This window comes from Ochotona princeps, chromosome 5, assembly GCF_030435755.1.
Source record: "Ochotona princeps isolate mOchPri1 chromosome 5, mOchPri1.hap1, whole genome shotgun sequence".
Lineage (NCBI taxonomy): Eukaryota > Metazoa > Chordata > Mammalia > Lagomorpha > Ochotonidae > Ochotona > Ochotona princeps.
Window position 1 is genome coordinate 54,311,013 of NC_080836.1, and position 14,579 is coordinate 54,325,591.

The 14,579-nt window shown below is 39.1% G+C and overlaps 1 protein-coding gene across 1 annotated transcript in view; it reads right to left on the reverse strand.

The window, feature by feature from the left end:
• The window catches only part of CHN1 (chimerin 1), a 204,529-nt gene that overhangs the window by 44,409 nt on the left and 145,541 nt on the right, over positions 1 to 14,579 (reverse strand). Inside the window, exon 8 of the mRNA XM_058664659.1 lies at positions 9,031 to 9,108. Within this exon, the coding sequence (XP_058520642.1) occupies positions 9,031 to 9,108 (78 nt within the window). The remainder of the gene's footprint in view (positions 1 to 9,030; positions 9,109 to 14,579) is intronic.

Consider the following 14,579-nt stretch of genomic DNA (forward strand, 5'->3'; position numbering starts at 1 on the left):
AGATAAATGCCTTAACATGCCATTCAAGGTACGGTAGGCCCTACCCTTTGTAAGTATTCCCGAGAGGACAATCTTACTGAGTAGGTCACCATTTGTCAATTAATCAGGGTTTGATAAACAGGCACATGATGCTGCATTTGTACATCTCCTGTAACAAAACAGGCAAAACAAAAGTAACACACACCCCTCAGTTAAATCTTGAAAAGAGGAATGAATTATAAAACACCATATACAAATGTAGCCTTTAGGCAATCACCATGCCTCAAATCAAAGTCTAAAAGCTAATGAATGGACACATGTCCTAAACTGAACAGAACTTAAGAGGTAGCTTGAAATTTGACAAAAACTGAATGTTGTGTATAGCATTGTTTTAAAATCTAATTACATTGTAGAATGCCTAAATTAACCTTATCAACATACATATTTTGCATGTAATTTTTTTGCATGTAATTTTATCGGTTTATAAAGTATATTATGTGAACATTTAGAATTACTTCATTTTTATAACAGTTATTATCTTTTCTTAACTTTCATAATTTTCTAAGACTTGAGACAGTGTAATCAATTAAAAAAAAAAACTGTCTCATAGGCTCTGGGATTCCCCCAACCCCTCCCCATTGTTGCAGGATTACAGTTCAAATTAAGTCAAGATTCTTTCATTGTAAGCATTTACCAAGCATAAAGTCCAGCATCTTATTGTCCAGATAAATTCAACGGTTTCTTGGGGAGACCATCTCTGGTCTGAAAGCAGAGCTGGCAGAATATCATCCCAATCAATTAAAAGCCACAACATAACATCAACAACAATTTACAACATTATGGAATTAATTGACATAGTATTGAGTAACAAATATGTTAAAACAATGCACATTCTTAACCATATCCTGTGACTACTCACTGACATTTCAATTTTAATTCACTTCTATACACCTTAAAATGGCTATAGGGTACTATTCAGCTGTCTCGTGTCTGTTTTCATTTTAGCACTCAGCAGTTTATAGTGCTGAAGCTTAATTTTGCTGAACGTGGCAGATTTTAGGATAGTCTAAACTGGGTTATAATTCTAACAAGGCATATGTCAACAGTTGAAGTGCAGAACAGTTTTAGGAGGGGTGTGCAGAGAAATCTTCAATACCCTAGTGAGGAGTAACTAATCTTTGTGTTCTACCTAGTGAGGTATGTGTGAGTCCACACTGATCGTTTCCTGCCTGATTCTAAGCTTTCCTTGTTGTTCTCTCTCTATTCCAATTTGTGTGTGTGTGTGTTTTGGGGTGGGGGGCTCTGGAGTGACCCTGATGGTCATTGCAAGATAAGGTGGGGATCCAAAGTTGGAACTAAGTGAGGACCAGAGAAAGCTACTCTCCCTAGTCCTAAAGGAAGTTTACTGTTCTGTTTCTGTGGACCTGCTCAGGGCTCCTGGCTGTTGTTCCGATGACCTTGGATCCTTCATGGAAGGGTGTGGGCTTCTTCCATCCCATGTGGTAGATCCAAACGGGGGTGGATGCCCTCAGACTTCTTAGCCTCCGAAGGCATTCCAGTTCCCCGTGGTCTCCTTGGCAAGAATCTGGGAGTCGCCAGGGTTGGGATACAAGCCTCCTCCTCCACCTGCTCCACCCTGGGGCCCCCCCTCCTAATTTGTAAATATGACTTCCTGTTAAGAGGTTGTCAGGATCGCTCTTGATTCCCCCTGTATGTCTTTCTAGTTTTACTATTGTCTAATGCTGATTCGAGTCTGTTGTCTATAAGTTATCTGTTTTGTTCCTGATAGGTTATACTTCACGTCTTCCTCACACATTCTAAGGAGATGGAAGAGTTTTCTGCTTTCCCTCCCCATTTCCGAGTAGCATAGGGTCTTAAAAGTATATTAGGTTTTACAATTCTTTCATGTAGATCAAATGCATTGCTCCTAACTACAGGAGGAAGTTAAAAAATTTTGTGTTCCCCCTATCAATCAGGATATCAATTTTCCATCTTTTTTTTTTTTAATTGGCCTTGTTTGCTAGAAGGATGAGCAGGACCTTTGTCATGGGGAAAGAACTTTGCCTGGGTGCTTTTCTAGAAAACAGTCAAGATACCATGTCAGAGATGGACACAGAAGCCACAACTAACTGTTACTCCATTAGGGCCTGGTTTGTGCCAGAGGATCTCAATTATGTTTCTGCCAAGAAGAATTAGTATTGGCTAGGGTACCGGGGAGCTTCACTCAAAGTGACTTGACTACCCTCTCTACCTTGTTTTCAAAGGCAGCCCTCAGGTTTTGTTTGATTGTAATTCCATAAAAGAAACAAGACACCTAGGTAAGGACAAATGTACAAATTGCTACCTAAATGAAATAAAAGCAAACATACATGACCTGTATCAAACTAAAATGGAGAAAATCAACAGTAAGACCCATAGATCACGAGAAAACATTTACCAGCTGTGTAAGAGGTTACTGCTCAAGATATAGAAGCTGTACCTCAAAAGCAGAAACACAAATATACCTATTTAAAAAAACGATATTCTTCCAAAGATATAAATGGCTAATAAGTATGTGAAAAGAACGTTTATCACTAATCAGGACATACAAATCAAAACTATGATAGAATATCATATTAATCTGACAAGTTGGATGTTATTAGAAAGCAAAACTGAGAAAGATGTGGAGAAAGTGGAGCCCTTGTACACTATAGGAATATAAAATGTTACAACCACCATGGAAAAAGATGAGGGTACTTTGTAAGTTCACAGGAAAATGTAAGTGTATTTTGAACATCTCATACTTGTACTCTTTTAAAAATTCTCTAGCCTCATAAGATGGAAATAAATTGTTCTTAACTCAAGGCAAACCTTTGGTATCACTACTCTCAAAGACCACAACTATTTCTTAAAATCTATCTTTATTATGGAAAAGTTGTGATACTTGAGGAGTAATGTTTTGTTCATCCAAACGGGCATTTAAAAAACTACTAGGGGGCTTGAAAAGCTGGAACAAAAATTGAAATCCATGCTTACAAATCATCTTTAGAAAGTTCATACAAACTCAAAGCAGGGATTTAAAACATTTTTTGCGTTAAACTAACCTTGTACATACCTGAAAGCACATTTGAACAAGATATAACTGGAGGCAGTACCAAGGATAAAACACCAGTTTGAAAATAATTCCTATGAGAGCAACATGAATTCTGTTAGAATTGGAGCACAGACAACATTGGAAAAAATGGTGAAACTGATGTTTTACAAAAACAGTTCCTCCAGGTTATGGTGCAGTAGACGCCTTGCGGGCTGGCAGCCCTGCTTCCCATCCAGCTTCCTGCTCATGGCCTGGGAACGCAGTGGAGGACAGTCCAAAGCTTTGGGACCCTGAATCCATGTGGGAGGCCCAGAGGAAGCTCTGGCTGTTGTGGCTGCTTGGGGGTTAGGAGGGAGGTGACTAAGTGGACAGAGGATCTTCCTGTCTGCGTACCTGACTTTCAATAAACAACAAAAAACAGTACCTCAAATCAACAATTTACAAATGTGTAGTTTTAGTAAGGGACGAGATGATGAAGATAAAGCCTGCAGAATAAACTTTCTGCTTGATGTGTATGCTAAAGACAACAAGAAAGCTTTCAACAGAAACTTGCAACAAATATTTAAGAACTAGAGCAGAAACACAGCTTTTTGATAGAATCCTGAAGATAAGCAACAATCAAAGCAATGGCTACCAAGATGTGGCAGTGGTCAAGATCAAAGCTCTGGCAACAGTTTTATTTTTTTAGATGCTTGATGCATTTTGCTTGGTGACTTTCTGGAGGGCCAAAAAATAGCATGCCTAATTTAGAATGTTTTGAGAAAGCCAGAGTTGGAGGAAAACACTGAGGCAAGCTTCACCAGAAAGTCCTTTCCCCATGACAAAGGTCCTGCTCATCCATCAAACAAAACCAATTCTGTAAAAACTTGATGGGGAAATTGACAGACATCATCTTACAGCCCTGAATTACTTTGAAGGTACCCATTTTAACTGCACTGACGTGGTTATGTTTACAGAATCCCCTTACAGATAGCTTAAATACCCGAAATCACCATTGAACAAAAGTCTTGAACTTGATGGAACATGTTAAGAAATATTTTTAAATCTTAATTTTTTTCTTCAAGTCCTTCATGTATTAATATATAAACAAAAATCACATGAAATATTTTGCATTAATGTTTCCAATAGCCCTAATGATCTAAATTTGCACTTGAAATGTCACAATCAGTTCCAAAGCCATTTTGTGAAAGGATAGACAGTGAGGTTGAGAGAGCCATGATGTTAGTAGTGTTAAAATGCCTGAACGGAAGGGCACCATCAGTCTTTATGGTTCTCATTTCCAATAGCATAGATAGAGGTAAAAAGCAGATTAGTTACCTGTCATTTTTGGCTTCACGGTATCTTGTAAGTACTATGTTAGCTAGCAATCGAAAGTGCTTACAGATGATCCTGTCTAATCTACTAGTCCATCTCCATACTTCAACAGCTCTCCCCAAGTCTGAATGCCCTAGGGAGACAGAACTCACGCTATACACTTGTCTTTGCTATTTTTGTCTTTTCTTCCAAATGGCCTACATTGAGAACTGAGGAGAATGTGAGTGCATGTGTGTTTATAATAGAAATACATAATTTTACTTAATCTCTTAGAGGAAAACATGATTTTAAAACATTTATATTGAATACCGCACATTCACAGCCATGGCAGAAACAATGAAAAGTAATCGAACTGCAGAAGTTTCATTTTGTCACACTGCATTTACCTTCTTTTACAACACTACTCATTCAAAATGATTTTCAGCATTTAAAATGTTCACACAGGGATGGGTGTTTAGCCTACCAGTTAGTTTACCCTTGCCTTACATAGGAGTACCTGGAGTTTTGATTCTTGGTTCCTAACTCCAGCTTCTCATCAATGCAGACCATGAAAGCAAATGTTGATGGCCCAAGTAAGTAGTAACTGCTACCCACAGGGGACACCTGGATTGAGCTCCCAGCTTTAGCATGCTCAGCCACAGACTCTGAGGTACCTGCAGGGTAAATCAGCAGATAGGAGCTCTGCCTCTCAAAAAAAAAAATGCTTAAAGATTCTGTAACAAATCTAAGATGCACTCATTTAACAGACACTTCTTAACCTACTAGTTACACATTTTACTGGCTTTGGGAAAAGGAAAGGAAGGTGGTATTGTGATGACTGGTGAGGATAACATAGCGAGGTGGTAGGCATGGTCCCTGAATATGACACTGTATTGCTGTTAAATCAGTTTCAAAAAAATGTTTTAAAACAGTTTTTCGAGTATCAATTCACTTTCCAAATAAGCATACTGGAATTTGTCCCTACATGGACTTAAGCTTTGATCATCAAACATGCAGTAATTATAATACAACACAATATAATTCAGAGAATTTCAGAACTGTAACAGAACTTAAAGAAATTATATAGCTCAATAATTTAATTTTTATTTGTTGGTTAATTCCTAGTTATTCCCAAACGTGAATCAGGAGCAGAAGCCGAGGGCTTGGAACTGCCTGCATCTTGTGGCCACCCTGCAGCTTTTCCAACAGCAGAACTTCTCTTCTGCTGGACAGGGCTGCCAGTTCTAGTAGTTTCCTGAATCAATACTTTTCGTAAACATTGTAGATTCATGTTGTAGCATTATTCTAATTACATCATCATTTCAAACTTCAGGATTTATTGCTTGCATAGTATCCTGGGTACATTAATTCTATTAAGATACTGTATTTTTCATGGCAATGCAGAAGTCAAGTACCTGAAACAAATCTGATTCTAAACTGAATTTTTATAATTCTCAAAACATTAAGTATTTGATTAGCCTAAATAGCCAGGCTTCTGTATTATTAATCTAACCTTGAATTGATGAAGTGCCTTCTAAGTGAAGCAACAGACTATGTGAAACATTTCATAGGTGAATTTGGAAAGAGTTAAAAAGGACTTCACTGTGTCCTTTGATGCATGAAAGATGCCACCACTCTTACATAACACCTGACTCTGCCTGGGAGCTAGCAAAGAAGCAAGAGCTTCCTTCATCCCCCACAATCATGCCAAGGTTCTCTATTCACCATGCCCTGCACAAAGAAAAATGGGGTTTTAGGATCAATACATTCATTGGTGCTGATTCACAAGAAAAATACTTTAGGGGAGTTAGCAATAAGGAAATAGTATCTTCCAGATACCTAGATGGACTGGAAATTCTATTTTTCTTGTGTGGATTGGCTCCAAAGGGTAGAAGGCTGGGTCTCCATCCCTGAAGAGCCTCAGCACCCAGGATGTACTTGATGAGGGGAAATGGGGGTGGATCCTGTGTTTTATTCTGATCAGTTTTGTCTTATTCTCCCTCTGGAATACTTCTTAAAATGAAGAGAATGATCTAGGACACAGTTAAAATTCACTAATTTATACTGACACCTTACATATTAATTTTGAAACAATGTAGTGCATTTATGTGATTATAACTTCCCTAAGTGATATAATTTTGACCATCTTTCTTATAAAAGATCATATTACATAACAACAAAAAACAAGCTGTCCTGTTTTTTGTTGTTGTTTCTCAGTAGAAGAAAAAAAACACCCAATGCAGGACCCCCAGGGCTTCTGGGGTCTGCAGCGAGGTCCAGTTGATGGGTTGGCTTTCACCTTGAGTGTTTTCACCAGAAGTCGAAAGCCACTCCTGGCTTTAGCCCTGAAATAACGCTGCTCGGTGGTGTTGAACAGCTGGCAAATCTTATGTAACGAGGCTGTTCAAAAAGTAAGATAAACCCGTATTGCAATGAGGCTGTGGTGAGTGGGCTGGCAGTTAAACGGAATATGCTTTGTTACTAACAGAAAATGGTCCCTGGCACGGCCACGTGACTCATTACCATCATGGAAATGCTCCAGGTTCTTCCCACAGAGTCTGAGCAGCACCCCCTTCTGCACCACAAGCAGCGCCCTTCTAAAGGCGTTTGTGTGGGAGAAACTGCTATGCCACAGATTGAATGGTTCTTGGGACATTCTCGGAAGTCAAGTATGACTTTTCCCCCACCCGCTGCCTTTCTTTTCTTGTTTTTAATAATGCCACCACAGAGAAACTTCTAATAAGATTTCTGACTTTCTTAGCACCTCTATAACAATATGTAATGTAATTCTCTAACATGAGCTAGGAACTTTCTTAAACAGCAAGCTCTAGCTAAGTTTCACCTTATCTAGCTCCAAAGAAGGAAGAAGCCAACCACGTTTTCGTGTGCTTTTTAAAACAGTATCTGTAAAGCAGTCTTGAATACTAAATTAAGAGTCACAATTGTTCCAATCACATTTCCTGACTACAGGGTTTGTTCATTACAGTCATGAGTTCAGTTAAGATGGAGAAATAATTGGAAGATGCAACCAAGAAAAAAAGACAATATGCTTTGCAAGTCCTTGAACAGGCCTGTTAGTATTGAAGAAACCAGTCCAACCAACTTGGCACTAAAATGGCATCCTCAATAGGTCTGCTGAACAAATAAGAGGCGTACATCTTCGAAGATTCATTTCTAACAAAGTATGCATATAATTTCTTATTTAGGAAACCAAAGCAGCTGCTTGTGATCTAACACACATATAGCTTTAGATTTGCAAAAGGACTGAGGGTCATTTTCCTGATAAAAAGCATGTATCTCATGCAAACAAAAACTCAGGCCTAGTAGCCTGCATGTATTTAGCCTTATACATGAAGTAGGTAGTTAAAACTGGATATACAGACAATTTTGGCTTTCTGTTAAGTATTTCATCCACAACTGATCTCATTTTCAATCAATAGTGGTTGAAAGATGTAATCATCACTATGTTTAAAAAAGGAAGAAAATGCTGTTTACTCGTATTTCAAGGTAAATCAATCTTTGCATAGGCCATGTCTTTTAGAAACTTTCTAAAAAATTCTTTATCCTAAAATGATCTGAGGATCATAAGGGTCTGTTTCTCACTATGGAAAATGCTGAGCATATTGGAGTTTTGATATTTTAGTATCTGAGTAAAATGCTGGTGTTGAAAAAATCAAGATGAATTGCAAATTTGAGATGAACTCACCTAGTACACAGCCTGGTATGTTCTATATACTGAATCAATGTAAAAAGCCAGTTAATTCAAGGTCAGAGTTTTCAACTATATCCTGTTTTGAAATTAACAGCAAAATTTTTTTTTTGTTTTAACTGCAAATATTCAGGTCTCAGGAAATGTATGAAAGTTATCTTAACTACTAAGAAGTTTCTATATAAATGCCAGCCCATCTGTGTATTAAGTGTAACTGGATTTTCTTATGCATGACTTCACATTGTAGTTTCTGAATTACGCTACAAAGGACAGAACTTCAAGGCCTTAACATCAGGCTATAAAAGCAGGCAAGAACTTCAGCCAGCTTGAATACATACATCAGCCTCAGGGAAGATTCAAGTACAGTTGATGAAACACATGAACACACAACTTAAGATGAAACACACACAAGGTGAAAGTAACTTCTCCCAAGTGAGGAGAAGGTGCTAGTGTCAGCATCAGCAGCCGTCCCCGGGCAGCCGTCCTGTCTTCATTACGGTCAATTCATTAACAGAGGAGAAATGACAAACTATGGGAAACGCAGACCATCTGCTCCATCCAGATGCAACAGCATATACCTCTTGTAGCCACAGCTTCTTACCAGAAATTAATGGAGATAATATCTAATTCACCCATGAAATAGCTGACAAAGGTATTTAGATATATTTGTATCACAAATAAAGCCAAAATCATTAAATGAGGACCCCACTTTTTCTTTTCTTACACTCTAGACTTTATCAGTAAGCACACATTGATTAAATATTAAAACAGCACTAGAGAAAACGGGGTTGGATTTCTGTTAGCTTCATTCAGCTGTTCCTTAAGTCAGACTGAATGCATCATTCTTAAATAGCAAGAACATTTTTGTCAAGTCATCCTTGTTTTAAAAAGACATGAGAAGGCATTCCTTTAATACTGAATATTTTAAGCAATGAACACTTCTTATAAGAGCAGGCTAAAAACAAAATCTTCTTACCTTGAAATTGTGAACCTTTTCATATTTTGGAATTTGTTCATTTTCTTTCAGAGTTGCTCTTCTAACAAGTGATGTCAACTGCGAATAAGCAAAGAGTTTCAGAGGTTGCCAGATTGTCACAGACGACTTTTGAGAACCCAGTTTCATCCCCAAGGCAGCTATCAATAAATCTTGCTGACGGCCCTCCTGTTTTGATTTGTGAACTGCAGCTCTATTAGTTTTCCTCCCCGACCAGGACTCTTTGGATGGCATTTTGGAATTCACAGGGAAGCAGGAAACCCTATATTGATCTCTGTCTGTCGGTGAACTCTCTTCTCTGCTACCACATGAGCATTCTGCCAGCCGGCACAGACCTAACCTACAGAGAGCTGCAGAGACACCACGGAAAAGTGGAGGAGGGTGATGAAGCACTTCTCAGAAAGAGGTCGACTAACCAGGCAAATTCTTCTTTTTCCTTCTTCTTTTTTTTTTTTTTTTTAAAGGACTCTATATTTAACCTTCTGAAAACTCAGTCTGTACAGAAATAAAAAGAGTCGGTGCTAACATGCAAAACATTCAACATCTCTCACTATTCCTTTTTAAAAAGCCAGGCAATTCTGACAAATGATGCATTTCTAAAAGCTTCCTGCTCTATTCAACGTGTTAGTGTCCATTCTGAAGGAAAGATGCCTACATTCTGCCTGCAATCAGTTTTTTGCAACAGCCACCCCGTGAGGCCCCTGGCAGGGAGCGGGTGGAGGGAGGGATGGCAGGGAGGCTGGATTAGACTGGCCCAGGCAGGAAAGGCGAGAACCAATGGCAGTCAAGCAGCAGTGTTTAAGTACTGTTCCCCAACTCACAGTTTCTCCCTCCTCTCCTTAAGATTTTCTTGCTGGCTCAAAGCAAAAGGGAGAAAAAAAATTCAGTGGGAAGATAATGAGCAATGAACGAGTCATGCATTATTACAAAGAGGATTTAAGAAAACTATTTTAAAAAGACAAGGAGAACACAGCAGCATCAGTTTTTAACAGGAGTTTCAGGTCAGTTATGAAAGCCTGATCTATATCCTTTGTGTATTATGGACTTAGGTTAACTAAAAGTCAATGTTCAAGCAAAAACTGATGGGCAATTTTGATTAAAAATTTAACATTCTGTTTTCACACAGGTTAGGGAAGATAAATCAGTTCCAACACCCTGGAATGGTCAAGGTGTCTCTACTATGAGTGGGTTTCCTGTTGATCTACACTTAAAATTCTCTATTTGTAACTATTTGTTGTTCAGAGGCATTGAAGCCAAGTGGGAGTTAGGCTGCATCTCGAACCTAAGAGATTATTCTAACTGTGTCCAGGGCACCCTACATGGTTTTGTGTTTGTTTCGTTTACTCACATGGAATGGAAGGGATCTGGGTGAGAGTGTCAAAGCTAGCTCTGCCTAAGGACAATCCCATCTTTTTCACCAAGTTGCTATCAGAGGCTAAATCTTCCCATTTTGATTCCTGAACCATCACTGCCTGATTCCTCAAGGCTACAGTAATTAAGTTTAATCTACTACAGTTTTGTTAAAAAGAATCCAAAACTCTGCATTTAAATGAATTTAGTCCATTTGCTAACACAAATATTTTCACCCACAATTCATAATCTGTAGGGATTATGTGTCCAGTGCATACTCTAGTTTCATTTGGGCATCAAGTAGTGCCTAAACTGAACTAGTTAATGGAAATAATTGATCTTGGGTATATAATTTCCATCCAAGAGATGGAAAGTATTTACATCTACAGAAGTTCTAGTTTCACAACTTTGTGCTCCTGAGATAGACAGGTGTTCCATTCAACAGGAAATGTAATAAAAAAGTTTACTTGGCCAGCCTACCTTACTCTAGCAAGTTTATATGAGGACTAAAAATACCAAGGTCAACCAACTCTTTCAACATGTACAATCTCAAGTGAAATTTATCCAATTCTCAGTATAAACCAGAAAAAAAAATTCCCAAGTCAAGCTCAACCATGAGTGGATCACTTTTTCCCCTCAATAATATGTAATACCAATTTACTAAAGGAAAAAAAAAAATCTAACCCAAGTAGCCTTTTTTGTTTTCCTGCGTATGTCTGATTAAAGTCCCACATTAAAGAGAAACCCCAGGCTTGTTATAGCTGCTCTAACTCAGCCACAAATAAAATTAGTCCTCCTAGAGGAAAGAGCATGGTAGCACAGTCACAACATCTCCCATCAGAACACCAACTCAAATCCTGGATACCCCCCTTCTTATCCAGAACCCTTCCAATGTGCCCAGACCCCTGCCATCCATTTCTAAGACCCAGATGGAGCTCTAGGCTCCTGGCTTCAGTCTGATCCAGCCCTAGCTATTGTTGACATTTGGGGAGTGTACCAGTGGACAGAAGATTCCTACTTTGCAGCTTTTCAAATTAGTAAGGCTCTTAAAAGTATGTTTCTAGCTGAATAATCCAGAAAATTCATAGCCAAATACAAGGGAACACTTTGTCATTGAGAGATAAAATCGCCTATAGACCCTGTAGAGCTGTGCTTTCCCAGGGAATTTTTCTACTTTGAAAAATGTTTTAGTTACTCTCAAATAGTGATGAGTGTGGCCACTATTACACCTCCACCCACATTTCTGCATTCACTTTGGAGACCTTGCAAATCACCAGAACTGCTAACTCTAGGACATTAGAACGCTGATATTCCTTCCAAATTTTAATTTTCAAATATATACTAGTTATGTTTACATTTATATAACTAGATCTATTCTCTTAGTTACAAACTCTGTTAAGTACTCAGTAGCAAATTATAGGCCCCCAGATAAACACTTTACGTATAGAATTCCATTAACTCCATAGATAAACCTAATATTATCCTCATTTCACAGCTGAGGGCATTGAGGCCTACTGAAGTTAGCCTTACCACACTGCACAGCTGGCAGCAGGTGTGAAAAGTAAGAGGGAACTATGGAAGTCGGAGTGGCATTTTTATCTCATTTTACCCATTACTCTGCTCCATTCAAAATTTCTTTAGTGTTTATTTTCACCTAATTAGAGAAGTATCTTCTTTTTGCTGATTCACTCCCACAAATGCCCACCAGAGCCAGGACGAGGTCAGGAACTCAGGAAATCCATCTGGGCTTCCCACACAGTTAGCAGGGGCCTACATACGGGATGCATCAGAAAGAAGCTGGACCAGAATAGTTGGAACTTTGACCAGCAATCCTATATGGAATACGGCATCCCAAATGGCAGTTTAATCTGAGCTGTAACACAAACTCCTGTACAATTTTGTAAAGGCATAATAGTGACATAGCAGTAATAACAATGGATGGTAGGAAGAAGTCACAGTAACTTGGGTCCTAAGATCTCAAGTTTAGCTTGCAGCACCTGTGATTAAACTGCAGCCCTTGGGCCTGGCACAGTAGTGTAGTGGCTAAAGTCCTTGCCTTGCATGCACCAGGATTCCATATGGGCACTGGTTTGTGTCCCAGCTGCCTTACTGCCCATCCAGCTCCCTGCTTGTGACCTGGGAAAGCAGTAGAGGACAGCTCAAAGTCTTGGGACTCTGCACCCATGTGGGAAACCCAGATGAAGCTTCTGGCTCCTGGTTTCAGATTCACTCAGCTCTGGCCATTGTGGCCACTTGGGGAGTGAGCCTGCAGATGGAAAATCTCTGTGTCTCCTTCTCTGTAAATGATTGTCTAATAAAAATAAATCTTCAAAAAAAAAAAAAAAACACAAAGTAAAATTCCGCTCTTGTGGCTTCATTCAAAGTGCCCTCCTTCAGGAAGCCTTTGGTTAGGTATGCTCTCAGCTGGGAACCTCCATTTTTCATTAATTATAAGACATATTAGTCTTCTATTTTTATCTGTGTAGCTAGTTATATAGCATTGAGTGAAAAATAAACTAAGACAACTATTTTTACTGTGGGGTTATAAAATTTGCAATCAGACAAACAATCTTGAATGTTTTGCTTTTGGAGATTTGCTTGGTGGGTGCCTAGGTTACCTGATGTGTATAGTTTATGGATTACACTGTGTACCTGAAAGGTTGCTGAGACGTTCAAAGTTGATGACATGTAAAAGTGAAGTCACTGTTCAATCAATCTGAGCATTCTGGGTATGCTGTGTCAAATGCTTGCAGTGTAGGTACAAAGCCCAAGTGCCTGCCCTCGAGGAGCCTGTCACCTGCTTTTGGGCTACACTGCCCACCCCTCTGTACTTTGGTCTCTGCACAATTTCACATATTTGAGCTTGAGTCTTGTTTCTTACAAAGAAGCATAATGACACGTATGTTGGTTGGGGGTGTCAAGAAGATCACCTGCATATGTTATCACGCAGTTGTCCTAGGTTTTGCTCAAACCAGCTGAGAGGCATGTGGCTTGCTGGTCACTTTGCAGATGAAAAAACAAGCTCACAGGGTGACCTGCTCAAGATCAAAGTGTCAGAATGTGGACAGACACACCTGAATTCATGGCTTAACTGCAATGCCTGACAGTTCTGCTAATTTCTAAGGAAACTAATGGGTAAACATGAAGTATTAGAAATACAGCACCTCTTCTATCCTGGCTCAATAAAACTGGAGAAAATGATTGCACTGAGCAGAGGTCTTAACTGGAAGGGTACATATTACAAGGCTGTTCTTGAAATACCACCAAGTTTTAAAAAGATTTATCTGAGAGGCTGAGCGACACACACAGTGTTCCCATCTGCCTACAATGGATGGGGGCTGAATCAGGTAGAATTCTGGAGCCAGGAACTCGATCCAAGTTTCCAACATGGGTGAATGACTATGCACCTGAACCACTAGATCAAACACCTACCCTCAGCTACATGCTGACTGGGAATCCTGGCCTGTTTTCAGACCTGATTCCACTCATCTCTCTCAGACCCTGCAAAGGAACACATCCACTGTTCTATAAATAAAGAAATTTCCACTGACCCTACTGTTCTGTCTGTTCAGTAATAATTCTGCATTGCGCTGAGGTTTCTCAATTATAATAAACTCACAGGCTCCACAGCCAGACACAAGTGCTAACTTGAACCTTGTCATTTCTGTGGCCTATCCTTGGTCAAGCCACTAATTTATTTTGGTCTTCGTCTGCTTAAGTATAAAGTATAGCTAAATACAATATAGAATTGTTAAGAATTAATAGGTGGGAAACGTTCTGCCTTATTTCTGGCACAGAAAGTCATTAACCAATGAGTTTCCAGATAGTAATTTTTGCATCTAAGCACTTACATTTCCAAGATCAGGGTTAGTATTATATGGAACTATAATATTGATTGAAGACACCGCCCTATGTTATATGAGCTTCAAGTAGAATTGTAGCCAATGTTCAGGGGCACTACAGAAGCATGACTGGCAATTTTTACCTGACCCTGCCCTGGTAATTTCATAGTTGAGAAAACACCTACATTCAGGTCAAGTCATCCCATTAAATACTGCTTACAACCAGTTTACTTACATGAAGGACAATTCCTTTTGCCCAGGCATCTGGTCTAGCACACAGGACCAGACTTAAACCAAAGAAATAAGTCCCCAGCTGCTGAATGTGAGGGCTTTAAAAAA